This window comes from Eulemur rufifrons, chromosome 6 (assembly GCF_041146395.1).
Source record: "Eulemur rufifrons isolate Redbay chromosome 6, OSU_ERuf_1, whole genome shotgun sequence".
NCBI classification, from domain to species: domain Eukaryota; kingdom Metazoa; phylum Chordata; class Mammalia; order Primates; family Lemuridae; genus Eulemur; species Eulemur rufifrons.
Genome location: NC_090988.1, coordinates 52260750 through 52288542, shown reverse-complemented (window position 1 = coordinate 52288542; position 27793 = coordinate 52260750). Strand labels below are relative to the sequence as shown.

Here is a 27793-nt window from a genome sequence, read left to right as displayed (position 1 = left end):
TTTGAGTTTTGTTTTTCCACATGCATGTCAAAATATTGGATTTTTGCTAATCTGATTAAGTGGAAAAGGGCATTTCATCATAGTTTTAATTTGCTTTCTTTTTATATAGTAGACCTTTTCATTGTTTAAAGGCCATTGCATTTTTGGTAATCTGTCTAGTCACATATTTTGCCTATTTTTATACTGAAATGTTAGAATTTTAGTCTTCTAAATTTTTTAAGAGCTCTCTTTTTATATATTATGAATATTTGCCTTTTCTCTGTGATGTGTCTTTGGTCTTTTAACCTTATTTAAAAAGATGTTTTGCCATGCAGATTTTTAAAAATTTTAGTAAAGTTTTCTTGAACTAAGTAGTGAAATCTTTATACAACAACTTAAGATTCCTATAAAGATTAGCATTATCCCATTGCACCAATGGGAAAGCCCTGGACAAAAATATATGAGAACCACTTTTGGAGCTGTCTGCCCAACTGAATTTTCTTTTACCATTCTATATCCATTAATTTATGCATTTAACAATAGATATTGAGTCCCTACTCTGTTCTAAGCACTGTTATTTGGTGTCCTGGGAACAGAATTAGCTGCATGAGAGGTCAAATGCCCCTGTCACAGCCTGGGTTCTTGAGACACGCGATTTTGGTAATGGCGGCCTTTACATCCTTGTTTCTCAGGGTGTAAATGAGGGGGTTGAGGATTGGTGTGAGAATTGCGTATGCTACATTGCCCATGATGTGGAAGTCGAGGGGCAGGTCGGCCCTGTAGGCCACATAGGCGATGGCAATGGATGAGTAGTAGGTGCCCACCACCAGGAGGTGGGAGCTGCACGTGGAGAAGGCTTTGGATCTTCCTTCTGGGGAGCTGATGCGAAGCACCGAGGCCAGAATGTGGGCATAGGAGAGGAGCACCAGGAGAAGGGGGAGGGAGGACACCACCATGGCGATGCAGAAGCCCATGAGAGTCTGGGGGGTGGTGTCAGAGCAGGAGGACTGGACCAGAGCCAGATGATCACAGAAGCAGTGGTAGATGTAGGCGATGCTGTTATATGCCATCTGGGAGGTCTTTACTACTGCTGGGATGGGCAGGAGGAGGGCAGTGAGCCAGGCACTGGCTGCCAGCATAGCATTGGTCTGTGGGGTCATGTGGACAGGGTAGTGCAGTGGGCGGCAGATAGCCACATAGCGGTCATAGGCCATGACCACCAGGATGAAGGCTTCAGAGCATGTAAAACTTTGGAAGAGGTACATCTGCAATAAGCAGGAGGGAAAGGTTAGGAAATGGTCCCCAAGCAAGAATAGGGACAGCATCTTTGGGACAGTGGTTGTAGTGAAAAGGATGTCCAGGGCTGAGAGGTTGATCAGGAAGAAGTACATGGGCTTGTGGAGGCTGGGCTCTGCCACCACAGCCACCAGGATCAGGGCATTACCCATAAGGATGAGAAGATAGAAGAGGAGGAAAATAAAAAACACAGGGAGGAAGAAGGACTCTGGCAGAGAGGGGATGCCCACTAGGTAGAAGATGGGTGAGCCATCCACTGATCCATTACAGGTTGTGGCCTCCATAGTGAGATAGAGCTAGATTTCTGGGAGATGGGCAGCTGGATCATCTGGACACTGGGAACATCTGGAAACCATAGAAACAAAGTATTCTTCAGTGATAATTCCATAATGTTTACCTTACAGTTAATATAAGCACAACTATTTACAGCCAACTCTAGAGGACTGATGGTGGGCTGTGGTATTGACTTTTACCATTTGATTCCCAAATTTGTGAAATATTAATTAGTAATAACCTACCAAATGGATGTCTTTATGCTTTGTGTAGGTGATAAACTGTTGAAAGTAAAGAAGGCAGGAAAAGTTCCTGTCTTCCTAGAGTTTTCATTTTACTGGGAATATCAGATCTAAACAGTTGATTATTGAATTATGATTGTGAAAATGCTTTGGAAAGACTTCTTCTGGTCCTCTTCTTAGGTTCCGTGCTCTGTGGTTTGGGTTGATGTCAGATCTCTTAAGTCAAGTCCTTAAACGCATGTCTCTACTTTTGCACCCAGAGTTCCACCATGTTGTTTTGGAGGGGCTGCTTTCTCCAAGATTTTCTGTAATATGCTGTTGCTCACATATTTATTAAGCTTCTTTCTTTCTTGTATGCCTTGAGTAGCGGTTCTTCCTGACTCCATTTAAGCTAGGTGTCTGGACTTCTGCTCCTGTACAGGATGTAATAGGTCATGACAGCCCAACATTTCCACGGCAACAACTAGGAAAACCTGGATAAATTGCACAAATCACATTTGGAAACAAACTGGAGAAACATGGGTTCAATAGGGATGAGATGAAGTGAAACTCTGGGGGATGGGAGGCCCTCCAAAGTGAGCTAACAATGATCAGCTCTTTTCTTCTCTGGGAATATTTGATTTGGGGACCATGATGTGGCTTGGGCTTGGATCAGGCAGAGGATCATGGATCAGAGAAAGAGAAATCAGCAAGGCTTTTGGCAGTCAAAAAGGGCTTACAAAACAGATTGGAAATTGGAGGCACTCTCGATGCATAACAACTTTTCCCCATGGGACATCTGAATTCTGGGGCTATACAAAGGAGGCTGGGGAGCTGGTCTGAAGGCTTCTAAAGGACAAGATAACATCTCCTGTGATCCGTGAAGCTTAAGAGACTAGAGGGAGAGGGTTTGCCTCAAACACACATGGTCTTCCCCTCTAGACATGTTACAAAAATTGGGCTATGTGTCTTTGTAAGGGGAGGAGGTGGAATGGGTGAGGAGAGTGACTGGAGACATAAGTTCAAAACCTCCAAAGGGCAGAAGCAAATCTCCGACTGTCTTTCAGGGCTAAGGAGACAGAAGTCAACCAGGGTATCAGCCCAAAACCCAGAAGGGCCATACCTTAAGAACAGGAGCAAACCAAAGTTAGACTAAATCTTACTAGAACTGAAACTCAACCTTAACCTAACTCAAACCTTAATTGGCTTTAGGTGACCAGCCCTTTACCTGGCTCGCAGAGAAAAAGGAGAAATCTGTCTGGTGAGAGATATCATCTGGGGCCTCTATGAATCTATTATAAAAAATGATTAGCCCACGGTACAATTATTAGATATGCAAAAGGTAGGAAAATGTGATCAAAAATCAAGAGGGAAAATATACAGTAAAAAGTTGACATAGAGATGATCCAGTTACCTGAGTTGGCAAACAAGAACTTTACTATAACTATGTTTATACATTAAAGAAAATAGAGAAAAATATTGACAAAATGAATTTAAAAATAGAGATTTCAATAGAAAATTGGAATCTATTTAAAAAAGAATTAAACATTCTAAAACTGAAATATCCAATATTTGAAATTAAGAACCCATTGAATAGATATAATTATAAACTGGACACAACAGAAGACAGAATTAGAGACCCTAAAAATAGATCAATAGAAAATATCTAAAATTAAGTCCAGAAAGAGATAAAAGAGTATATACTATATAATTTAATTGGTATTAAGTTAACTGATAGGTAAATAGTATATAAATCAGTATAGTGCTTGCCTATGGGGATAAGGATTGACATGAAACAGGAAAAAACATACTTTCTAGGGTGATAAAAAGGTTCTATATATCGAGTTGAGTGGTGGTCACAGGATGTTTATGAAAGCTCATTGAATTATGTACTTAAGATCTGAACATTATCTTATGTGTAAATTTTACCTCATTAAAAAATACAACAATAAATACAATACAGAGAGAGTGAAAAGGCATGAACCAGACTAGGAGAAGGTATTTTCAACACATATATCAAAGGTCATGTATCCAGTATGTATAAAAACTGTACACAACCAATAAGAAAAAGATAGATGACCTAACAGAAAAATGGGCAAGACTCGAATAGGCAGGCACTTCACAAAAGAGAAAATCCAAATGGCCAATAAACATATGAAAAAGTGCTCAGCATCCTTAGCCATCTAGAAGTGTAAGTTAAAACACAACATGATACTGGTACACACGCACCAGAATGGCTAAACTTAAAAGAACTGCCAAGTGTCAATGAGATATGGAGTAACTGGTACTCTCATACATTGTTGGTAACTGTTAACAACCACTTTGGATAACAGTTTGGCGACACTTTCTAAAACCTATGACTCAGCAATACCACATCTCAACACATAACTAAGAAAAATGAGTTCTGTGTCTACCAAAAGACATCTTTATAGCCCTAGGTATATATCCAACAAAATTGAAAACATATATCACACAAAAACTTGTACATGAATGTTCAAAGCAACATTATTCATAGTAGTCAAAAAGTAGAACAACCCAAGTGTGCATCAACTGATGAATGGATAAAACAAAATGTGGTATATCCATACTATGGCATATTATTCAGGCATTAAAAAGTAATAAAGTACTGATGATACATGCTACAGCATGGATGAACTTTGAAAGCACTGCTATGCTAAGTGAAAGAAGCCAGATATAAAAAGCCATATATTGTGTGATTCCACTTATATGAAATGTCCAGAACGGGCAAATCTATGGAGGCAGAAAGATTCATGGTTGCCAGGACTGGGGGAGGAGGGAGTGGAGAATCAATGATTAATAAATATGGAATTTCTTTTGGGGTGATGAAAATGCATGGGAATTTAGTAGTAGTAATGATTGCACAACATTATGACTATGCTAAAAGCCATTGGAATGGTCACTTAAAAATGATTAAAATGGTGATTTTTATGTTAGGCAAATTTTACTTTAATAAAGAAAGTTCATAGCAGTTTTTATTTATGGTCCCCAAATGGAAACAACCCAAATGTCCATCAACAGTACAATGAACAGGTTGTAGTATAGTCACACAATGGAGTGCAACACAGCAACGAAAAAGGATGAACTACCATTACACACAAGATACATGTAGTTCACGGTCATAATATTGAATGAGAGAAACCATACCCAAAAGACTACATGCTGTATGATTCCATTTAGATGAAGATTAAAATCAGAAAAATTAATCCATTAATATTAATGGTGATAGAGGTCACAACAGTGGCTACATTGGAGGTAGGGAGATTTACTGGGTCAGGTGCAAGGGAGCCTTCTGGGTTGCCGGAAATGTGCTACATCTGTAGCTATATCTCTAGTTGATCGATATCTATATCATCTATCTCTAAGGTTTGTGGGCTTTATTGTATCTGAGCACCTTAAACAAACAAGCAAACAAACAAAAATATCTGACCATCTTGTCTCTGTGTGTATGGCTTTTTAAATATTACAATGAAAGGAAGGGCCGAGGATGCCTTTTGTGAGAGGAGCCACTTCCAGACTGGAGTCTAAGTTAAAGGTGTATTCTACCCAATGGTGGAAATAGAGGTTGGAAGGCATCTGTGCAAAATAGTGTGATTTTTCTTCCCTCCTACCTGCTACTGCTTCACAGCCGGTGTTCCTGATTAACTATTTTGTGTCCACTATCCTGTAAATTCCCTTACCCCAAATAAGAAAGTACTACAGAAGTTTGGAAACTTGGGAGTCTTAGGAGCCATTGTTGCTAGAGAAGGACACAGCCTACTTGTGATAAGAGCCAAAAGGCAAAAGACCCCACCCCAGAGGTTGTTCTCCCCTCATCAAGGAAGAAGAGGCGTGTGCTTTTGTTGGGCTGCAGACCTGGAGGTCTTTAACTGTGGGAGAGTATGGACTACTATGCTGGGGATGTCTCTCTGAGTAAATGATAGAGAAACAAGTCCACGTTCACAATTACAGCATTGCTTCTTCAACCGAGATGATTCTAAGATTAATTCCTCCCTGATTTTTCCAGAACTGTCCCATTTCTCTTATCTCTAATAAAACATCTCTCATGCTGTTGAATCATAAAAATGACAAACCTGGAAATATCCAGCCAGCCAGTTTTTTTTTTTTTTTTAACAAAAAGAGCAAAAACACAAAAAGGGCAGGGGCTTGCCCACACTCACATGGCCAGTCAGCCACACAGCTAGGATAGCCCTGTCTCTGACTCCCAGATCAGTGCTCTTTCTTCTGTAACCTGTTCCCAGGAGAATCTGGAAGCTTTGGCTTTCATGCGGGGAGAGATCGGGACAAAGGTTTTCTCTCTTTCCTTCCCCATTTCTTCTGGCTGCTGTTGTCAGCAGCAACCATAAATTTCAGAGTGTGTTTTTTAGTCTCTTAAGTGTGGGGTGGCCTGGTTCTCCATTAGGGTGAAGGCTGGTAAAATATCTTTCTAAAGAAAAAGACACATGGACAAGCCACTCCTTTCTGAATGTTCCCTTGAAAGAGTGTTCTAGAGGTCAGCCCCCATTACACAGGCAGGAAAGCAAAACTACTGCACCTTAACGTAAAAGAGCTAACCCTCAGTTAATCAGACCCGTTTGCCTAAGCCAATCACCGGCTTTTCTAATGCCCAAAGAGACGCAAACTACATTATCCTGAACGTTGTTAGAGCTCAGAGAACTTGATTATGAATTGAATGTCACTGAGTTAGGCTGAGCTGGGGTTTGAGAAGCAGAAATTCAGAGTCATCAAGTCCAGCTGAACCCTCCTCCCCCTTCCTCTGCATCACTTCTACTAAACAGTGTGGGACACAGATGCTGAGTCTGAAGTTCAGAAATAGAGCGTTTTTTTCAAGGTCAACCAACGCATTCATATAGCAGAGGTAGGTCATGAACCCAATGTCCTGGCTCCCACCCAGTGTTCATAGGATTTTCCGTGGAAGAAGGGGTTCCTTAGCCTGCTATTCAAAGCCCATCTTCTTGTAGCCTTATTTCTCCTTATTCTAAACAGCAACTCCTTTGCCCTTGCCTTCTGCCTGTACCAAAGTCAGCTCAAATATTACCTCCTCCAAGAGGCCTTCGCAGGTCTTGGCTGGCTCAGGGGGCCTTTGCTCTGGGCTCTTGAAGTCCCTGTGTTTCCCTTTGTCATCATTCTAATCACACTGGCTTGTGCCTGTCTATTTATATGTCTCTGGCTTCACCACACCAGGAGCAATTTCAGGGCAGTAATGGGGTCTGATTGTTTCTATTTAATAATGCACCACCGCCCTTCCCAGGAGCTTGCTGCTTGGTGCTCGAGAATGCAGCTCTTCCACCTTGCCTTGTTTTGCTGATGAATCATAAAATAGAAAGGAAGGAGCCATTAGTGATTAAATAGTTTTAGTCAATTTCTTTATTATAAAGATTGGGACAGACAAGGGAGGCTCAGAAATGGGCTGTGATTTTCCCAAGGCCACACAGCAAGTGGTGATAGAACAGATTGTCAGCAGGGCTGGATTATCAACTCACCTTGAGCCCAGCCTGCCGCACCTACCTGGGGCCAAGGACAGACTGACCAGTTGAGGTTTTTGTGCTCACCGCTCACCTCCAAGGCACTGACGCACTCCCTCCCCTCAAACTGCCATTTGGCAGGGCAGGCCTATGCAACAGACGCATGAAGCTAGACAGAAGCATCAAAGAATATTTTTGAAAGAATTTAATACTTGATAGTTTTAAAAAGTGTTGATGTAGCATCATGGCAAAAATCAGAAAATGTTGGACTTCTTTACATTTACTTTGTGGTTTGCATTAAGTGATTGTAGTTTGAATTACATGTTGCAGGTGCGTTTTCAGTGCTTTGGGCCACTGAAAGTATTATTTAGGGGACTATTTCCTTGGGAGGACCCTCCCTGCTGGGATTATCTACATGACAATTATGGTGCCAGTGTGGGGGTGGAGAGAAGGACAGAAAAACTGGTCACCCCAATGTTCAACCTGCACTCTATGTATCTCATCTCCTGTCATCACACAGCCCTGCCTGGGAGGGGTTATGCCCCTGCAATAATGAAGAAACTGAGGCTCAGAGAAGGCCAGGCCCTCACCTAAGGCCACGACAGGTGAGGGGTGAGATCAGAGGCTATTCCTGGAGCCAGCCTGCTGCATGGGCCTGGGTGGGACCCAACTGGCAACCCAGAGTCCCGGCTCCTGGACCGGCTCTGCCACTCGCTCTTGCTGTGACTTCAGGTCTCTGAGCCTCAGTTTTCCCATCTGTAAAATGAGGGCTTTGGGAGAAATGATGTCTTTCACCTCCATAAACATTTTTGAGCATCTGCTCTGTGTTCAGCCGAGTGAGGGGTTTGGAGATGGATGCCTCATAGCCCAAGCCTCTAAGGAGGGAGAGCAAGCACTCTCCCATTTAAGCTCCTATTGCATGCTTGACTCTTCACAGCCATTACTTATGTCATTATACCTCATTACAGCCCCCAAATCCATGCAATTAACTCATGATAGCCCCACCACCCTGCTCTGTTCCCATAGAAAAGGAGCAGGATGTGTGTGAAGCACAGGATCTATGTCCATTAACTTTGGAGTTAGACCTGGGTTTCCATCCTGCTCCACCACCTTGCACTTTCCCTGTCGGAACTGCAATTCCCTCATCTGTGACCCTCACAGATTGACAGATGCCTCATTAAATATTCCATTTCTCTTGCTGTCCTAGGCTTTGCCTCCTCAGGAGAAACTCTCTTCCACGATCATCAGCCTCCTGCTTGTGACCACACATCCCTCCGGGTCTGCCAGGTTTCTGGTTCACGGTCACACAGACCATGTGTGCACAGCTGACACAGATCCTGGCACCCTGACGTTCACACATCAGGTGTGTGTGCTCCGACTTCTTGTTATGGCTCTACGTGCCCCTGGCCTCGCCAAGCCTGTCTCCCCACTCCAGCCTTTGCCTACTTCTGGGCACTTCATCCCCAGCGCAGCTCACCTGCCAAGCCTGGTCCACCTTGGTGTCTTCTGTGGCGTTGTCACACTTGGCCTTGGTGGGAGAGCCAGGAGCTGAGCTGTGGCCCCTTAAACCCTCAGGCCCCTCCCTGCAGCCAGGCCTGCTGGGGCCGTCTCCCTTGGGTTGGCTCTCCTATGGGACCACAGGAACAACTTCCTGGGGTGCAGTGAGGGACTTGGCCTTGGGCTTTGCAGAGAGTGAAAACAGCATCGTTAACAACCCTCATGGGTCCCAGAACTTTGCCTCCGGTGGAGCAGTTTTATTCCTGTTTTCCCACCTAGTCCTCACAGCAGCCAGGGAAGACAGGCAGAGTCAGGATTGTTCTCACGACTTTACATCTGAGGAAATTAAGGTCTAGAAAAGTGAAGTGACTTGCCCAAAGTCACATGAGTGGCTGGTGGCAGAGCTGGGATTTGTACCCAAGCTCCAAGTCTGGTTCAGTGGTTCAGCAACCTATCATCTAATGGCTGAGACCCGAGTTCTTCCCAGTAATATCACCTTGGACAAATCTCTTAATCTCACCGAGTCTTCGTGTCCTCGTCTGTAGAAAGGGCATAACAGCACCACCTCACTCAGGGGGTGCTGGGCAGGCTCAGGCGCTTAGCACAGGTCCTGTCCCTTATCGAGCATTCAGTTAGTGAGAGATGTTATTTTATTGAACCAAGGTAGTAAAGCTGAAGGTGATACACTGCTGCTGCAGTGCAGTGAGGACTTGCAAAGGTTTGGTGTAGTGTGGGGGTGGAAGTCTGTGTTCCAGCCCCAGGCAAGATACAGGCAAAAGTCACGGGCCCTTCCTGCCTCAACCTTTGGCTCCAGTGCTCTCTGTTTCAGATTCTGTCACTCTCACTAATATGTATGAAATTAAACAATTTTTTAAAATTGCACAATACATAGATCCTCATTGTAAAACATTTTAATCAATAGAGAGCTTTATTGAGTAAAAAGTAAAAGTTCTCCTCATACCAATTCTTCCCCATATTTTCCCTCCTTGCCCCAGAGGAAATCGTTATTACTTTGATGGTGTGTTTCTTCCACATTTCTAAGAGTGGATGTGTGTGTGTGTGTGTGTGTGTGTGTGTATGGGTTCATTTTTCTTTTATCATAAATTGAATCATTCTGTACTTACTGTGTAAAATATTTTAACTTAATAATAAGTCTTAGAATCTTTCTATATCTGATCTACTTCACTCTTTTTATCTGATATTTGGTATTTTGTAGGATGGATGTGACCTAATTTTTCCAGTAATTCATCTGTTGATGGACATTACAGTTGTATCCAATTATTGCTATTCTGAACAATATTGCAACACGTATTTTCGGGCACCTGTGGCCAAGTATTTCTCTGAGATGGACAGACCCATGGAAGTAGAACTTCTGGGCCAGGCTGCACATTTGCAAATGGAATAGGGTGTGCGTGTGCAGGCTCTATCCCAGCTTCAAACCTAGAGGCTCTGAGAAGACTGAGGCACAGTGATGACTGAGATGACCCGGTTACACCAGGACCTGATGCTTCTGCTGAACCAGGGGAAAACCACGCATGAAGGGCTCTTTTCAGCCTACAGAAGAGACATCCTTAATAGCCCTTGACTGACTGTAGATTTACAACTGCAGATTGCAAGATTACCAAGTCCTTGGCAGCTGAGTACAGAGCCCAATGGAAACCAAATAAATGGTACAACAGAGGTTGCAGCCCTCTCCTGATCTAATGAACTCCATGATGGAGCTAAGGATGGTTTTGGAAGTTTCTTTGAATAACAAGCAAGACTACATATGCCATTTCCTTCTGCCCAGATCTACTCACTCCTTATTGAAGAGAGGAATTTTGGTTTGGGATAAATTTGTGTACGTGGCCCTTTGCTTCAAGGCCATGAAGACAAATGCTGAAGATGTTTCTGGGGGAGAAGATGAACCACTCTTAAATTAAAGGCAAAGAATCTTTCAGGATTACCAGCCTGTTAGATGGATTTTTTGGTTCTGTTTTCTGTTTCTCAGACACTACAGAGATCCTTAATAAACCTTAAAAAGCCATCTTTTGGCAGCAGCAGAAGGACTAAAGGCTTTTGTGATGTTATGGATGAAACTGATGACAAGACTTGGGTTATTGGGCCAAAAGAACCCACACGGAGTGCAACAGCCTAGAGAATTGCAGTAAGTAGGAGAAAACAAACAAAAACCAAGGTTGAGGTTCCTTTTAGGCTTCTTATTTTATTTTGTTTTACTTCAAAAAATGAACCAAAATAGAAGTGTAAAAATGTTGGCTGAGATTTCTTTGTAAAAAGCCAACATTCTAAGACTGACTATTATAACATTATGGGATGAAATATGATTTATTACCTCTGAGAATAAAACAGTTCTTATACTTCTGGAAATAACTGGTAATTCTATAGTCATGGTAATAAATAATTATCATAACTTGTTTTAAAACTATTTAATTGTTCAATGACAACTCCAGCTCCCTGTGTTGCTCAGAAACAGACTGTGCCATAAACCATAGCATTCCCGTGCTTAAGCTAGCGATAAATTCAGCCTTTTGTTTCCGATATTGAGTGGTAGTCTCTTCCTTTAACATTTCTTATTTACTTCTGTATGGTTGTTAGTGATATCATCCCTTTGATTTCCAATTTTAGTAATTAGAGTCTTCTTTTTTTTTTTTTTTTTTCTTGGTCAGTCTAGCTAAATGTTTACCAATTTTATTGATATATTCAAATAACCAACTTTGGTTTGTTGATTTTCTCTATTGTTTTTCTATTCTCTATTTCATTTATTTTTGCTGTAATCTTTATTATTTCGTGCTCTTTGCTTGTTTGAGTTTAGTTTGCTCTTCTTTTCTAATTCCTAAAGGTAAAAAGTTAGGTTATTGATTTGAGATTTTTCTACTTTGTAATACAGGTGATGTGTAGCTATAAATTTCCCTCTCAGCACTGCTTTAGTTGCATCCCATAAATTTTGGTATGTTGTTTTTTTGTTTCCATTCATCTCAAAATATTTTCTAATTTCCCTTGTTATTTCTTCTCTGACCCATTGGTTATTTATAAGTGTTTTGTTTAATTTCCATATATATGTGGAAGTAGCATTCAGTGATAGAGCTTTTATCCGTTTAAAGATAGCATAGAAAAAATGGACAGGTTATTTAAAACATATTGCTTAGAACTGCCCCCCAAAAAAACCTAGTTAAGAAAAAAATAAAGCTTTCAAAGGTGAAAGTGAAACTAGACAAAGTTGGGAAAGATAATTCTGGGACTATATTTTGAAGACAACATGAGAAGATAAAAGGAATTACATTGAATCATGCTATTTGAGATATAAACAGAAAGCACAAAATTAGAATTTAGTATAAGTATTTTGTTTACCATCAAGACTGCATTAAATTAATGCAGAAAAAATAAATATCATTTTTGTAATGGAAGCATAGTCTCATGACTGTAAAATGACTACATAAGTATTATCACTATGTGGAAGTGATAATTGAAGTTAGTTTTAGAGCTTAACATTTTGAGTTTAGAAGTGTTTTAATTTAGCTTTTGCGATATTAAAATTTACCTTTTTATCTTTCTTCTTCCCCTCCCAGCCACATAGAGGTATAAAATATAGCACATAATAGGTTTATGATATACATACTTAATATTTGAATGACATCTTATGTCATTTAGCTGACAGTTTTAATTTTCTTACCAAGAAGTTTAGGTAGCCATTTGTGAGAACAGGTAAATGATTAGTTTTTTTAAAAAAAAAAATCAGATCATTGCTGCCTATAGAACAAGTTGGCTTATGTAATTATCCCAATGTTTGGTTAAAAAAAAAAAATCTTCACTGGAAAGAATCAGTAAAATTAGGACCATTATTCAAACAAGCTATGAGTAAGGATGAGTACTGCACTCTGAGGTAAAAATGAGATCAATTTTATTAAAGTGTTTTCCTGATGTCAGTGTGCCTCGTCTGAGTTTAATTTGAGAGGCCTCCTCAGACAGCAAACCTAACTCAGGTGGGACCTTGCTCCTGCCAGGCGCATCCTGTAAGTCCCTGCTCTTTCTCCCACCTCTGCTAGATGACTTTTTCACGTCTTCTCTTCTCTCGTCAACCCACCCATGTGTCTTCCCCTTGCTGCTCCCACAGTCAGGTGGAAACTCCCACAGACTCCATCCCACAGCCACCCGCCGGCCAGCTCTGCACCTACGTACTCTGCCTTCCTGCCCACTACCACGGATGACCTGTTCACGCTCCTACCTGATGCCAGTCCCACCAACCATTCTTCCATCTCTCCTCTTCCACCAAATTTTGCTCTCTACTGAACCATTCCCAACAGTGTACAAATACGCTGTTATTTTTCCCATCTGAAACAAAAATTTTATCTCTATGTACTGCTGATTAAGTTTTAAAAATCAAAGTGCACAACAGTACTATGGTATGCTACCATTTCTCTAAGAAAGAGTGGAAATATACCTATATAGTCATATGTGTAATATAGCCATATTTATATATCATATATATGTGCATATATGTGTAAATATATATATTTGCCTTTATTACAAATGGAAAGAAAAAATTTAAAATGAATGAAAATGGTTCTTTTAAAGGGGATTCAACAGGTGGAGGGAGCAGGAATGGAGACTGGAATTCACTAAAAAATGCCTTGTTTCATAATCTTGACTTGAAATTGTTATAATTGTGACTTTAAAAATTATATGTGAAGGTGCTTGTTATTATTTGCTGAAATTCTCACTCTCTGCTAATGCCCTTGCTCAAAGTTCTGCTTAAGTGCTGCATCTTTCTCACAGTTTGCTAAGGACTATTTTCTTCCCTCTAAGATACAGCAGAAAAATGCCCCTGCCTGCTCCATCCTCTTTTCTGAGATTAGTTTTCCGCTCTGCCCGTTTTAGGGGCACAGTCGTTCTGCCCATCCCTGTCTCACCTGGTTCCCTTTGGACCTGTCTGATTCCTGAAGGGAACTGAATGGTAAAGTCCTTTGGGTTTAACTGAGCGAGAGCTCCATTTCCTGTTCAGAGCAGTCCAGGCTAAAAGTCAATCCCTCCTCATAGGCAGCAGCCCGGAGGCCACCCTGCCACCTGGTAGCACTGGAATAAAACCTCTCCTCCCCCACGGGAGCTGCTCAGGGCTGCTTCAGCCCACATTCGCCGTATCGTTAATGCCATGAGGATGCACAAGGAAGCAGTAGCAGGTTAAAAACATCCGTGGGAGGCATGTTTACCTTGGATTGAACATCACCCTCTGTGCTCTCACCACCCCCCAGCTTTCCCTCTGAAATGGCGCCTCCCACACGGTGCTATTTGCCCCACGTCTGTCTCCCTCACTGGGTCATGCACATCTTGAGGGCAGCAACTGTCCCGATATATCTGTCTCTAGATTCTGCCCATGGTATAGGGCCTCCCGAATGCTCAATGAGAGCTTCTTAAATGAGTGAACTCATGGGAAAAATGATATTGAGCAGCTTGACGCATACTGTGCAAGGGAACACCACCGTCCATTGCACCCGTGGGAGGACTTGGACCAAACATTGAGAATGACCATTGCAGCCTCTGCCCAGTGGAATGACACCTTATAAGAGTTTGTTATGAAATATATGTTCATAAAGAACAAAGATATATAAAACCTATTGTACAGTCTCATTTTAAAGCCAACCCCCATGTCATCATCACTGGGAGAGAATGAAACATTGACAACAACTCAAAGCCTCCAGCACCCCTCGCTGGGTACAGCCCCTTCCACTCCCACTGCAGTAGCCATGGTTCTGATTTTCATTGTCAATATTCTCTTTTCTTCGCAGCTTGTGACCGCGATATGTGTAGATAAAATAATATAGCTTAGTTTTGCTTTTAAACTTTATAAAACTGCAATCATATTACTGTATGTATCCTTTTCAGTCTTGATTCATTTGCTCAACACTATGTGAGACTTCTCCATGTTGCCATATGTATATGTAATTCATTCCCTTTTATTGGCATATAGTGTTATAGTTTAGGAACATTTCACTAATTAGAGAATGCCGCTGTGCTGGATCATAGAGTACATGTCTTCCACATAACAGGATAAAGTGATGAAGTGTTTTCCAAAGTGATTGTACCAATTAACACTCTCACCATCAACATTTGAGGGCTCCATTGGCCCAAATCCTCACCAACTGTGGCATTGTCATGCTTCTACATTTTAGCCCATTAGTTTCCAGTGGCATCTACTTATTGTCGTAATTTGCATTTCTATTACTAAGAAGGTTGAGCACTTTTTCTTACATTTATTGGACATTCTCTCTTGTGAAGTACTTTGCTCATTTTTCTAATGGCTTGACTATCTTTTTCTTATTGATCTGACTCCTGAATCCTTCAGTTGGTTGCATGAATTGCAAATAACTTCTCAACCTGTGGCTTGCCTTCCACTCTCTTGTTGGTGTCTTTTGACAAATAGAGATTCTATGTTTTAAATGAGAGAGAAGTTACAGACGAGGATGTCAAAGCAGCCATCATTATCCAAAGCAGTCAACATTATACTATTTTTTTAGGCTTAGAATTTTTAAATCTTGTTTAAGAAATATTTCCCCATTCCAAATTCAGGACTATAGTCTTCTATATAATTTTATAGTTTTGCCTTTCATATTGAGGTCTTTAATGGGGTTGGTTTTTGTGTTTCCTTGGGTTAATGGACAAATTCAATTGTTTGACCTATGGATGCGAGATAGTCTCAATACCATTTATTATATGTCCATTTTCCATACTGATCCGAAGTGTCATTTCCTTCATATATTGAATTATCTGTGTATATATGAGTTTATTTCTGGGCTGTGTATTCTGTTTCATTGATCTATCCATGCCTTAATAACGTACCTCTTTGTATTCTCACCTTTATTACCATTTGAGCCTGATTATATTTTTTCTGATGCTTTTAAGAATATTTGTTTTATATTTTATCTGATATTTTTATTTCTTTCCACACGAGTTGATTTTATAACCTAGCCTCTCGTTAGTGGATATGGAAGCCCCAGTGGTATATTTTTGGTCCTGCTGTAAGCCATTCTTCCTTCAAAAAACCTTTTTGATGGTGTTCTTTGTTCTTCAAGAACTAGTATCCTGAGAGGAGAATTAGCTACATCTAAGGATCAAGGGCTCCCTGAATGCCCTGGGTCTTGGGGACATGCAATCTTGGTGATGGCTGCTTTGACATCCTTGTTCCTCAGTGTGTAGATGAGAGGGTTGAGAACAGGTGTGAGAATGGCGAACACCACGTTGCCCATGATGTGGAAGTCGAGGGGCAGGTCGGCCCTGTAGGCCACATAGGCGATGGCAATGGATGAGTAGTAGGTGCCCACCACCAGGAGGTGGGAGCTGCATGTGGAGAAGGCTTTGGACCTTCCTTCTCGGGAGCTGATGCAAAGCACCGAGGCCAGGATACGAGTGTAGGAGAGGAGCACCAGGAAAAGGGGGAGGAAGGACACCACCATGGCGATGCAGAAGCCCATGAAGGTCTGGGGGGTGGTGTCAGAGCAGGAGGCCTGGACCACAGCCAGGTGGTCACAGAAGCAGTTGTGTATGTGGACAGTGCTGTCAAATGCCATCTGGGAAGTCTGTACCACAGCTGGGATGGGCAGGAGGAGGGCAGTGAGCCAGGCACTGGCTGCCAGCATAGCGTTGGTCTGTGGGGTCATGAGGACAGGGTAGTGCAGTGGGCGGCAGATAGCCACATAGCGGTCATAGGCCATGACCACCAGGATGAAGGCTTCAGAGCAGGAGAAGCTGTGGAACAGGTACATCTGCAGGAAGCAGGCAGGGAAGCTGAGGATGTGGTCCCTGAGTAGGAGGAGGGACAGCATCTTGGGGACAGTGGATGTGGTGAAAAGGATGTCCAGGACTGAGAGGTTGATCAGGAAGAAGTACATGGGCTTGTGGAGGCTGGGCTCTGCCACCACAGCCACCAGGATCAGGGCATTACCCACCAGGATGAGCAGGTAGAAGAGCAGGAAGATGAAGAAGACAGGGAGGAAGAGGAACTCGTGTAGGGAGGGGATGCCCACCAGGTAGAAGATGGGTGCAGCGTCTTTTGATCCATTACAGGCTGGAGCAGCCATGGTGGCACAGAGCTGGATGCCAGGGGGACAGGCAGCCAGTGCATCTGGAAACCAGGAAAACCAGGAATTTGAAACAAGAATTTGTGCAGTTCACTCTACAATTATTGCAATCTGAACCATTCACAACCAAGTTTAGAGGGCTGGTAGTGGCATTCAATGTCAGTTCTTCCATCTTAACCCACAATTCAGTCCCTCCTCCTTCCATTGAATCTTTAGGAAGTCCCTGTAGTGTGCACAGCTATGAGAGGGTAAACAAAGCATCAAGGCCCCTTCCGTCACAGGGCTTAAGTCCAAGGGGAAGGATCTTACAGTTAAATACCTATCACACTGCAGATGATCTAGTCACAGCTGGAGTCCGTGCATTGAGAGAGTGCCCAGCCCACACTACCTTTTAGATGTTAGATGATCTCTTAGGTCCCTACACTCCTGTATTTTCTTTTACATTTGCTTAAAGTGACATCCTCGTCACCATATCACCAGGGAAGGCTGATTTTTCCAAGGTTTTCTGCAACATGCTGCCTGCCCTGTCTACCCACTATCCGGGTGCAGCAGCTCTGCCTGCCTGTCTCTGCTGAGTTCTCTGGGCCCCCTCCCTCTCTGTCTAGGGGCCTCTCAGGCTTCAGTGATGGGGGGTGGAGGCAAATATTTTCTGTTGGAGGACTCACTGCTGATAGAGCCTAAGCTGAAGGTAGACATTCCCTGTTGTGCCAAAGTGGCGACTCTGGGCACCTCCTGGGTCACTCTCTTACCTTCCTTTCTGCTGCCCAGCCCTGCAGGTGTCCTGTGTGCTCACTCTGCTGTCAGCTCCGCCAGCTCAAAGCCACAAGGAGCAGTCAGGAGAGCCATTGTTGCTAGAAAGGACCCAGAGAACTGAAAGCTATAGCTGCCCAAAGACAAAAGAGGTGTCTGTCAGAGGTTGTCCTGAAAACCTTGACATGTGTTGCCTGCATGTGAGCTCGGGTGCCCTGGCGTGGATTGGAGCTGAGGAAAACACTGGCTGGTCCTGCTTCGGGAAGAGCCTGTGACGGGTGGTGCACACAGCTTCAAGTTTACATCCACATCGCTGGTCTTTGAACTCCAGTGATTCCATGAGTTTTTCTTTGACTTCCCTGAAACTCCATCTACCTTCCCTCTTTTCTAAGACAAAAGCAAAGCAAACAAATGAACGAGCAAAAAAATCCTCTCATGTCCTAGAATCACAGAATGTTAGAACTGAAAAAAGGTTGTTTTTTTAAAAAATTTATTTTTAATTACAATCCATCTCCCCTTCCCCCATTTCCCCACCATTTTTTGAAAATTCCCTGGCTTGCTGTGTTATTGATTGGGACTGTGCAGCCGGGCTCCCAGGTTTGCAAGGAATGACTGGCAAGTGCTTTGCTAGAAGGATCCTGGGACAGAGGACCCTCCTGTATGTGTTCTTTGAAAGAGAAGTTCAGAGGCCACCCCCTTGAGCAGGACAAGGGTTGATCCTGGATTGTCACCATTTTAAAGGGTTAACCTCAGTTAACCAGAATCCCATCCCAACAGAGTCAGTAGCCAGGTTTTCCTCACATCCAACGGGATGCAAACAGCACTGCCCTGGGCACTGCTGCACTCAGAGAGGCAGCCATGGCTGACAGTGCCTATGTTAGGCTGAGTTGGGGGTTTCAGGGACAGAAACTCTGAGGTCAAAGCCAGAGGGGCCCTAAGAGGCCACCAATTCTGGCTGCCTCTCCTCCTCCCTCCTCTGCCCACTGCTTTGCAGATGGAGACAGGGATGCTGAGACCGCAGTGGAGAGGTGGTGGCCTGTGACTTTCCACAGCTGGACGGCACTGCCCCACCCAACAGGCAGGCCAGGCTCAGGTCACCCACAAAGCAAGGGCACTGTAAATAATTCCGGAAAGAATTTAACCATTGCTACTTCAAAGCACCATTCAACTGGCCCATCATAGGAACTATTAGAACTTGGCAGGACTTTCTTACACTGATTTTACAGATTCAAATTCTTGTTTTATTTTTAATGATATGCAACCTCTATGTCATGCAGTCCTGAGCTTATGGCCAGAAGGACACTGTTTCTCAGAGCATAGAACTTGCCCCAGCAGATATTCCCCGTCATCTAGTTACAGTGCTGGTGGGAGAGAGAAGGACAGAAAACCCATCACCCCAATGTCCAGCCTGCACCCTGTGCACATCCCTTCCCTCATCACACAGCCCTGCCAGCGGGTGGTTACACCCCTTCAACTGGCGAAGAAACTGGGGGTCAGAGAAGGACAGGCCCTCGTCCAAGGCCCTGGCTGGCGGGGTGAGAGCAGAGCCCGCCTGCTGCCAGGGGCTGAGCCCCGCCTGGCAACCCAGGGTCCCGGCTCCTGGACCAACCCTGCCACTCTCTGGCTGTGGCTTCGGGTCTGTGAGCCATGTTTTCTCATCGGTACAGTTAGGAGTTGGAGGAAAAATTCTCTGAGGGGTTTCCAATTCAATGAGCCATTTTCTGAGTGTCCCCTCTGAGTGTGGCAGAGCAGGGGGTGCAGAGACAGGTGTCACGTGGTCCTGCCCCTCCCGGACAGGGCGAGGGTGCTCCTGCTGAGTGAGCACCTGCTGCAAAACCAGGCTCTTCACCTTCGTCATGTCATGGGCACCTGAGAGTCTAAGTGTGTGGACTCGGGAATCTGTCCCTGTCCTACCTCCAGCTGTGTGACCTCGAGCAAGTCAGTTTCCCCTCTCTGAGCCTTTCCCCCTCATTTGTGACCCCATGGGGTTTTCTTTGTGCAGAGAATGCTTTGACACGCTTGCACACAGCCTGGAGCATGAGAGAGCTCACGGTTTGCTCGTGTTTCCAATGGTTCCTGCTGTCATCAGCCTCATCTTCCCATCGGAAGGCCTTAGCCCAGCTGATTTGGATCCCATCTGTGAGTGTGTCCCATTGCTCAGGCTGCCAGAATGTCTGGCTAAAGGTCTCACAGCCCACGCATGCACCCGCACCCTGGGCACCTGCCAACCTGGATCCCGGGCACCTGTGTCTGTGCTCACCCAGTCTGTCTTTCTGGATCCCTGGACCAGGCTCTATGTCCCCCACCTCTCTGCGCCTATCTCCCGGTCCCGGTCTTTGCTGAGCTTTGAGCTCTTTACCCCCTGCCCACTCACCTGCCAAGCCCTGCCCACCCTGCTGTCTCCTGTGGTGTCCCCTTTGTGGCTCCAACCTGGCCTCAGAGGGAAGAGCTATGGCCCATGAAAGCCTTTATCCCTCCTTCAGCCAGGCCTCTGGGGCCCTCTCCCTTGGGCACTGTGCTTCCCCCCCCCCACCCCCGGTCCCTCAGGATCCACTTCTATGCCCCTCCCAGAGCATGTGTTGGGAGGAGACTTGCCCCTGGGATTTGCTAATAATGATAACAGCATCGTTAACAGCCCTCATGGGTTCCAGAACTTTACAACCAATGAGGCAGCTTTTATTGACGTTATTCCATCTGGTCCTCAGAACAGCCAGGGAAAGAGACAGCCTGAGGGGTGGAAACTAAGGCCCAGGGAAGTGAAATGACGCGCCACAGCTAACACAGATGTTTCACATCAGGGCTGAAACTCAGTCCTAGGGCCTCATTCCTAGGCCTGTGCTCTGTAGTATTCATTCATTAGTGGCTAAGGGTATAGGGTCTAAAGTTAGAAAACCCTGAGTTTGAATATCAGTTGTAATATATTTTAGACAAGTTACTTAACCCAAGTCTGAGTTGCTCCTTCCATAAAATGAAGAAGACCTTGTGGGGCAAGTTCTATGCCATAGAAAATCGTGTCCTTTTGGCCCTAAGCACCGGTCTATATTACTTAGATGTAGTATATAATCAAAATGTAGTATAAATTATTCTCCTTGGAGTCCTCTTAAATTCCTCCTTTCCAGCCTAAACTAAAGGTCAGTAAACTCTTTCTGTAGAGGGTCAGAGAGTAAATATTTTCAGCTTTTCAGGGCATATGGTCTCTGTCACAACTATTCAATTCTTCCATTGTGGCACAAAAGCAGCCACAGACAATGTGTAAACAAATGAGTCTGCCTGTGTTCAAATAAAACCTCACTTAGGAGCACTGAAATTTGAATTTCATACAATTTTCACATGTCACAAAATATTATTATTCTTTTAATTTTCTCAACTTTTTTTTTTTTTTTTTTTTGAGATAGAGTCTCACTCTGTTGCCTGGGCTAGAGTGAGTGCCGTGGCATCAGCCTAGCTCACAGCAACCTCAAACTCCTGGGCTCAAGCGATCCTTCTGCCTCAGCCTCCCGAGTAGCTGGGACTACAGACATGAGCCACGATGCCCGGCTAATTTTTCTATATATGTATTTTTTACCTGTCCATATAATTTCTTTCTATTTTTAGTAGAGACGGGATCTCGCTCTTGCTCAGGCTGGTCTCGAACTCCTGTGCTCAAACAATCCACCCGCTTCGGCCTCCCAGAGTGCTAGGATTACAGGCCTGAGCCACCGTGCTGGGCCTTCTCAACTATTTTAAAATGTAAAAACCACTTTTAGCCCACAGGCCACATGAAAACGGGTAGCAGGCTAGATTTAGCCTGTGATCCACAGTTTGCTGACTTCCGGCATAAACTCTCACATATCTCCTGCTCTGAGAATGAGATACTCAGCTTGAAAAAAAAAAAATAGACCTTATTTTCAGGTGGTTCTCATGATCATTCTATTTGTTTGTTTCGGACCTTTAGTAATATAATCCGGGTTTGTGCAAAATTCTCTGTTCTCATTCACATATTCCACGTCTGCTTAAGCGCCGAGCCTTTATCACGGATTACTGAGGGGGCTTTACTTCCCGACAATACGCACTGCAAAGTGCTGGCTTCCTGCTCCATTCTCTCTCCTGGCAACGGTTTTCCTTTCTGCCGGACTGGGGCACACTGCAGTTCTGCCCATCCTTGCTCTGATCCCTGTGTGATTTCTGAGAGGAGCCAATGCTTTGGCAGGAAGCATCACTTCTTGATGGGCCATCCAAGCTGAAGATGGAATCTTCCCCTTGGGCAGGAACATGGGCACCGTTACCACCCTCTGATCGGAGCAGTTAGTGGTTTCTTTTGCAATCTTTGCAAGTCTTCCCCCGCCCACCCACAGAGTACTTGTTAAGAAGTGATACCCAATGCTGAAAATATATCAACTTACAGGAGAAAATGTTAACATTGAATTAAATGGTAACTTCTTGGCTCCCACAGCCCCCTTTGCTTCTCTCTGTTCTTATCTTATGTTTTTTTCTCTCTGGGTCTGACTCCCCCATCAGACTATAGATACCTTCAGGGAAGCAACTGTGTCTGGTTCACTTCTATCTCCAGCATCCAGTAAGGATTTTCATGAATGATTGAATGAGGAAGTTTTATTCGCTACATTAACCACTGATGAAAACTGTGAAGTCTACAACTATTCTGTGGTACCATTGGGAAATCTTGATCCATTATTTGAGGACCAAGTTGTAGCTGTCTGCCCAACTGAATGAAAGCAATTTAAGTTGTTGTGATTCATTTAAAAATATTTATTGGGTCCTATTCTGTGCTAGGGGCTGTCATTATTATCCTGGGGGCTGAATTAGTTTCACCTAAGGATCAAATGCCCCCAGAACGCACTGGGTCTTGGGGACATGCGATCTTCGTGATGGCTACTTTGACATCCTTGTTCCTCAGTGTGTAGATGAGAGGGTTAAGAACAGGTGTGAGAATGGCAAACACCACGTTGCCCATGATGTGGAAGTCGAGGGGCAGGTCGGCCCTGTAGGCCACGTAGGCGATGGCAATGGATGAGTAGTAGGTGCCCACCACCAGGAGGTGGGAGCTGCACGTGGAGAAGGCTTTGGACCTTCCTTCTGGGGAGCTGATGCGAAGCACCGAGGCCAGGATGCGAGCGTAGGAGAGGAGCACCAGGAGAAGGGGGAGGAAGGACACCACCATGGCGATGCAGAAGCCCATGAAGGTCTGGGGGGTGGTGTCAGAGCAGGAGGCCTGGACCACAGCCAAGTGGTCACAGAAGCAGTGATAGACCTGGGCCACAAGACCAAATGCCATCTGGGAGGTCTGTACCACAGCGGGGATGGGCAGGAGGAGGGCAGTGAGCCAGGCACTGGCTGCCAGCATAGCGTTGGTCTGTGGGGTCATGAGGACAGGGTAGTGCAGTGGGCGGCAGATAGCCACATAGCGGTCATAGGCCATGACCACCAGGATGAAGGCTTCAGAGCAGGAGAAGCTGTGGAACAGGTACATCTGCAGGAAGCAGGCAGGGAAGCTAATGAAGCGGTCTCCCAGCAGGAATAGGGACAGCATCCTGGGGACAGTGGTTGTGGTGGAGAGGATGTCCAGGGCTGAGAGATTGATCAAGAAGAAGTACATGGGCTTGTGGAGTCTGGGCTCTGCCACCACAGCCACCAGGATCAGGGCATTACCCAGCAAGATGAACAGGTAGATTAAGAAGAAAATCAAGAAGACAGGGAGGAAGACGGACTCGGGCAGAGAAGGGATGCCCACCAGATAGAAGATGGGTGAAGAGTCCTCTGATCCATTACAGGTTGTGCTTTCCATAGTGGGTCAGAGTTGGATGTCTGCAAACACACACTGGGAAATCAGGACACATCTGGAAACCAGAGCAATCAATGAGACATTAACTAGAACATGCATTATCTTTTTCTTTCTTACCATTGATCTCAATCCCAACACCTTTTTTTGTGGCAGGAATTTTATTGTACAATTAAGATGATTAGAATGATGAGGTATCTAACAGTAATGGTTGAAAGAGCTGGTCCTGTTTAGGGGGGAAGAGAGGTGTCCACCAACACCTACAGGGCTGTTGAAGGGAAGGAAAAACACTTAGAAAGAATTGGGCCAGTGTTAGCAGCGTCAGGGGCCCAGAGTTCAGCCCCACATACGGAAGAAGTCTCTTACAAGCAGCACTATCCAATGATGCAAAAGCAGGCTTGAATATTAGTGAGTGCCATGTAACCAGAGTTATGCGACGCTGGGGTCTTTTATGCTGGAATGCTACAGGGGAGATTTAGTGCTTGCATAGGAGATAGATCAAAAGCCTTTAAGTAACCTTCTAACCCTAGTTCCATTGGTTCTAAAAAAAAAAAAAATGACATACATGAACCACATCAACAAGATTGCAATGTTGGAGGGAAAATTTAATCCATCTGAGAAAAAAAGTCTTGACAAGTATCCATTTATGTTCAAATGCCAATTAAAAAACCAAGTAGCTCCTTTATTAGCTTAAGCAGCTCCTTTAAGGATGTCTGACTTTTTAGCCTAGTTCCCGAAACCACAGGTGAAGGAACATTCCAGGTATGGTAATGTTGATGAACCACTTACCAGATTTTGCCCACTGTAAGCACCAGAATCTTGACTGCAGTCATTCGACATAAGCCCATCCAGTCCAGGTGTGTCTACACGACAGTTCCTGAACAGGGAGGGGCTCTTTAACGTGGGCCCTTGTGAAGGCAGACAGCAGAATCACAGGCTGAGGGTGAGTGAGGCTAAACCCTGGAGTGCAAACTATATAGTTAACTCTGTTTCCCTTGCCTCTAATCATGATCCTCCGAGCCTAGAGGATTGTCAACGACCTCTGTCAAAGCTCAACTCCCGGATGGCGGAAAGAACTGCTTCTGTTCTGCTCTGGCTCCACTTCCTTTCCTCCTACAGCCTGCCCCGTTCTCATCTCACTCCATCTGGGGTGTTATGCCTGAGTCAGTGCCCTTTGTCTTCCTCCCTGCATTTCCATTCGCTTGAGAATTCCCTTTCTGTGACACCTTCCTCTGTAGCTGCTTCCTCCAAGGCGCACTGCAGAACGCTGTCTGCTTATCCCAGGAATGGCTTCCCTTTCCGTGTGCCTGTGCCGGGGCTCTCTCTGTCCATCTCTGCCTACCCTGCGCACCCTGTGACCTGTCTTAGTAGCCTGTCTCTTTGTCGTATCACAGTGACCAACCATCCTCATCTGCCCAGAACTGTGCTGGTTTTAGCACTGGAAGTCCCGGGTCCTGGGAAACCCCTCAGTTTCCCAGACCGTTGGTCACCCTGAGTGGGCAGAGACAAAGTATATGCCTTTGACAGTAGGAATTATTTCCTGAATGAAATCCAAGTTGAAAATGATATTCTGAAATTAAAAAAAAAAAAGAAAATAAATAAATTTTAAAAAAAGAAAAAAGAAAATGAATTCTACCCCATTAAGAAAAGACAGACCCCAGGTGCTTCCACGGCACTCTCTGAGTCTTCCCTCCTCCTGGCCGCAGCTCAGCAGGTGTCCCTTGGCTATTTCACGCTCCCTGCCTGGGAGCCTTCCTTCCCTGGCCTCAGTTCACAGGGCACCACAGAGAACCGAAGTCTTAGAATCAGTGTTATGAGAGAAGACCAAGGGCTGGAGAGAGTAACTCCCTCCCTGGAGGCTTTTGAAGAAGGTTACTGGGCATTCAGGCAGCCCAAGACCCCTGAAGTGAGACCTTTCACCCCACAGAGCTGAGCCGAGGGAAGATAGCGCCCTTCACCTTGGGCTTGTCCCGCTAGCTGAGCCACCCAGGGCCAGGGTCTGCTGACGTCCGCATCACGGCCTCTTCCACCCAGGGATGCCTTGAGCACTTCCACTTGGTTTTCCCAAAACCACCTCCAGCTGGTCCCTCTTCTAACAAAATCTTTCCCATGTTCCAGAATATTTAAGAGTGGAAATGGCCCTGCAGATAGTTGTGTCCCTGTCCTTTCCTCCCAGGTGAAGAAATCAGGCTGCGGCAGGGCTGGGTTGGGGATCAGCCCTGTGTCAAAGCAAGTCAGGGTCAGGGTTCGTCCTGGAAACCAGGCCCCAGGGCTCTGGCCTGGGCTCGTCCCACCTGGGCCGCCTAGAGAACGCGGAAGCTCTGGTTTCCACCTGGGAAAAAATTAGGCCAAAGGTTTTAATTTCCTCTCTGTTTCTTAAGCTGATGTCAGAGACAACTATAATTTTCTATTTTGTTCTGAGGGCATTTTTAAAGAGTTTCAGATGTACTGGTGACTAAATGGAGACTTTAAATGGTAGAAAAATGCTGTTTTCAAAAAATGATTTAAGGAAGAGATGGACTGGGTACATCTTTGTGAAAAAAGCTCCTGACAGCCAGGCCTCATGTCCTGAGCATAAATGTATACCTGGCAGAAATGGGCTCTTGATAAGCCCCCAATAAATGTTTTTGAACAAATGAATTAATAAATGAATGAGTTGCATGAGTTAAGCTGAACTTTTTTTTCATGATGGACCAGTCAGCAGGGATTTTTATTTTCTTTTATGTTAGCACCTAAATTGATACCAACAGCATTTCCATGAAAGTTGCTGCAATTCTGAGAGGTTGTTTCCACCCCTGCCTGGGACCCGGGAAGGCTGGAGGTACGAGGTTTGCTGGGCAGTCCCAGAATGTCAGAGCGGGAGGGTCCTGAGAAGCAAGCCATGTCATCCAGTCACCATTTTTCAAATAAAAAAAGGTCAAAGAGGGGAGTGACTTGGTCGAGGTCACACAGAGAGTTGGTGGCAGAGCTCTGCCAGAAGCCAGATGCCTGCTCCCTGCCCTGGCACCTATGGGTCCACCATAGCATGGTCCCTGGAGCTTGCCTGTCCGGCAGCCCAGGGAATTCTGGGAGTTGCCCACATGCGCGTCAGTTTCCCTCACCAGCCTGGGGGTTCCTTGGGGACAGAGATTTGTTCTTCCCTCTCCCCTACAAAATGAGCATGTCAGAGAAGCCAAGACCATGGCTCTCGTGACAACCTCAGGGCTGTCTCTCCAACGCTGCTACAGAATCAGATGACATTGAGCTCCAGAGAGAGCTTTGGCCCAGCTCCTTTGCTGTTGCTGATAGGAAGGAGCAGGCCCAGAGAGGGCTCCGGCCAAAGTCACACAGAAAGCAAATCAGCAGCAGGGCCAGCCAGCCTGGAGCACAATCACCTAGGCAGAGTTTGGCCCAGCTCTCTTCTCTCAGAGCCCCTCTCATAGCTGGGTGAGGGTCCCTAATTTCCTGCATCCCCAAAACCCTGTCCTCCCAGAACCTGGCCCCTCCTTGGGCTATGAGCGGCTCTGGGCTTTTAGCCTTCATGCCCGAGACTTCTGCAGGTCGGCCCGGCTCACCTGCCCCACTCAGGCCACGCCAGCTGCTCCTTCCTCTCCCCAAGCCAGCGCTGCCTCAGTGGGAAGGACCGGGTTGGGCTGAGCCTAGTTGCCTTAAAACCCCTGAGCTCTACCCCTTCCTAAGCAGCTGTGGCCTGAACTCTCAGAGGCCCCTTCTACTGGGGCCCTGGGTAACATCATTCTGGGGACTCCCAGGCAAGCTTTGCTGATACGTAGAACAACAAGATTAATAGTCCTCACTGGGACACAGAACTTTATGGTCTGTGGGGGCCTTCCTACCTGTTGAGCAATGACTGGTATCCCCGTGTGACAGATGAGGAAACGAAGGCCCCAAGTCACACAGCAATCCAAGGACAAGGCAGGATCTGAAGTCTCAGATTTGCTAACTCTCACTCCAGCCTCCGCACCAACCAATGACACAAATGAGTAAGTTTATGAAAACTCTCTATGTATAATAAATGTAAAGTGCTGTGCTACTGGCCGGTGGGACCCTTTGAGTGAACGGAAACTGCAGGAACAAGTGTGACAGAGCAGAGAACCATTCAGTCTCCCAAATCTTCCCTCTCTCTCTCTCATCCATCTGCTCTCACGCTCTTGCCTTCGCTTGCTCCCTCTCGCTCCTTCTTAGTGCCCTGTAATTCTAAGTCCAGCCTCCTCCAGGGAGCCTTCGTGACTCCATCCTCCTCCAGCCCCAGGTGCTCTTTCTCTCCCCTGGGCTGGCCAGGCCTGGCTGCCACTGCTGCCATTCGAAAGATTCAGGTGGCTACGGCTGATGCATTATTCCACACTGAATGAAGCTGCTTTGTGCTGGGCGCACGGCCACAGTGAATGGACACAGTCTAGCGGGGTAGCCAAACAGCTGGCCATTGTATCCACCGTGGTCTGTGCTGCCATA

At 45.1% G+C, this 27793-nt stretch overlaps 3 protein-coding genes across 3 annotated transcripts; all 3 read right to left on the bottom strand.

The window, feature by feature from the left end:
• Positions 1–536: 536 nt before the first annotated feature.
• Positions 537–8794, bottom strand: LOC138384000 (olfactory receptor 2AT4). Its single transcript, XM_069469242.1, has 2 exons — positions 8730–8794; positions 537–2203 (listed from the first exon to the last, which is right to left on the bottom strand). Exon 2 carries the CDS (start codon positions 1557–1559, stop codon positions 594–596), a length of 966 nt encoding a protein of 321 aa, XP_069325343.1. The 5' UTR covers positions 1560–2203; positions 8730–8794; the 3' UTR covers positions 537–593.
• A 7058-nt stretch (positions 8795–15852) lies between these two features.
• Positions 15853–16818, bottom strand: LOC138384823 (olfactory receptor 2AT4-like). The gene has a single exon (XM_069470488.1). It carries the CDS (start codon positions 16816–16818, stop codon positions 15853–15855), a length of 966 nt encoding a protein of 321 aa, XP_069326589.1.
• A 5566-nt stretch (positions 16819–22384) lies between these two features.
• LOC138384822 (olfactory receptor 2AT4-like) lies at positions 22385–23350 on the bottom strand. Its single transcript, XM_069470487.1, has one exon. The coding sequence runs from the start codon at positions 23348–23350 to the stop codon at positions 22385–22387; it is 966 nt and encodes a 321-aa protein (XP_069326588.1).
• Between the last annotated feature and the right edge of the window lie 4443 nt (positions 23351–27793).

Excerpts from the sequence above, each read along its gene's own strand:
- LOC138384822 (XM_069470487.1), bottom strand. The coding sequence starts at position 23,350 with ATGGAAAGCACAACCTGTAATGGATCAGAGGACTCTTCACCCATCTTC.
- LOC138384000 (XM_069469242.1), bottom strand. The coding sequence starts at position 1,559 with ATGGAGGCCACAACCTGTAATGGATCAGTGGATGGCTCACCCATCTTC.
- LOC138384823 (XM_069470488.1), bottom strand. The coding sequence starts at position 16,818 with ATGGCTGCTCCAGCCTGTAATGGATCAAAAGACGCTGCACCCATCTTC.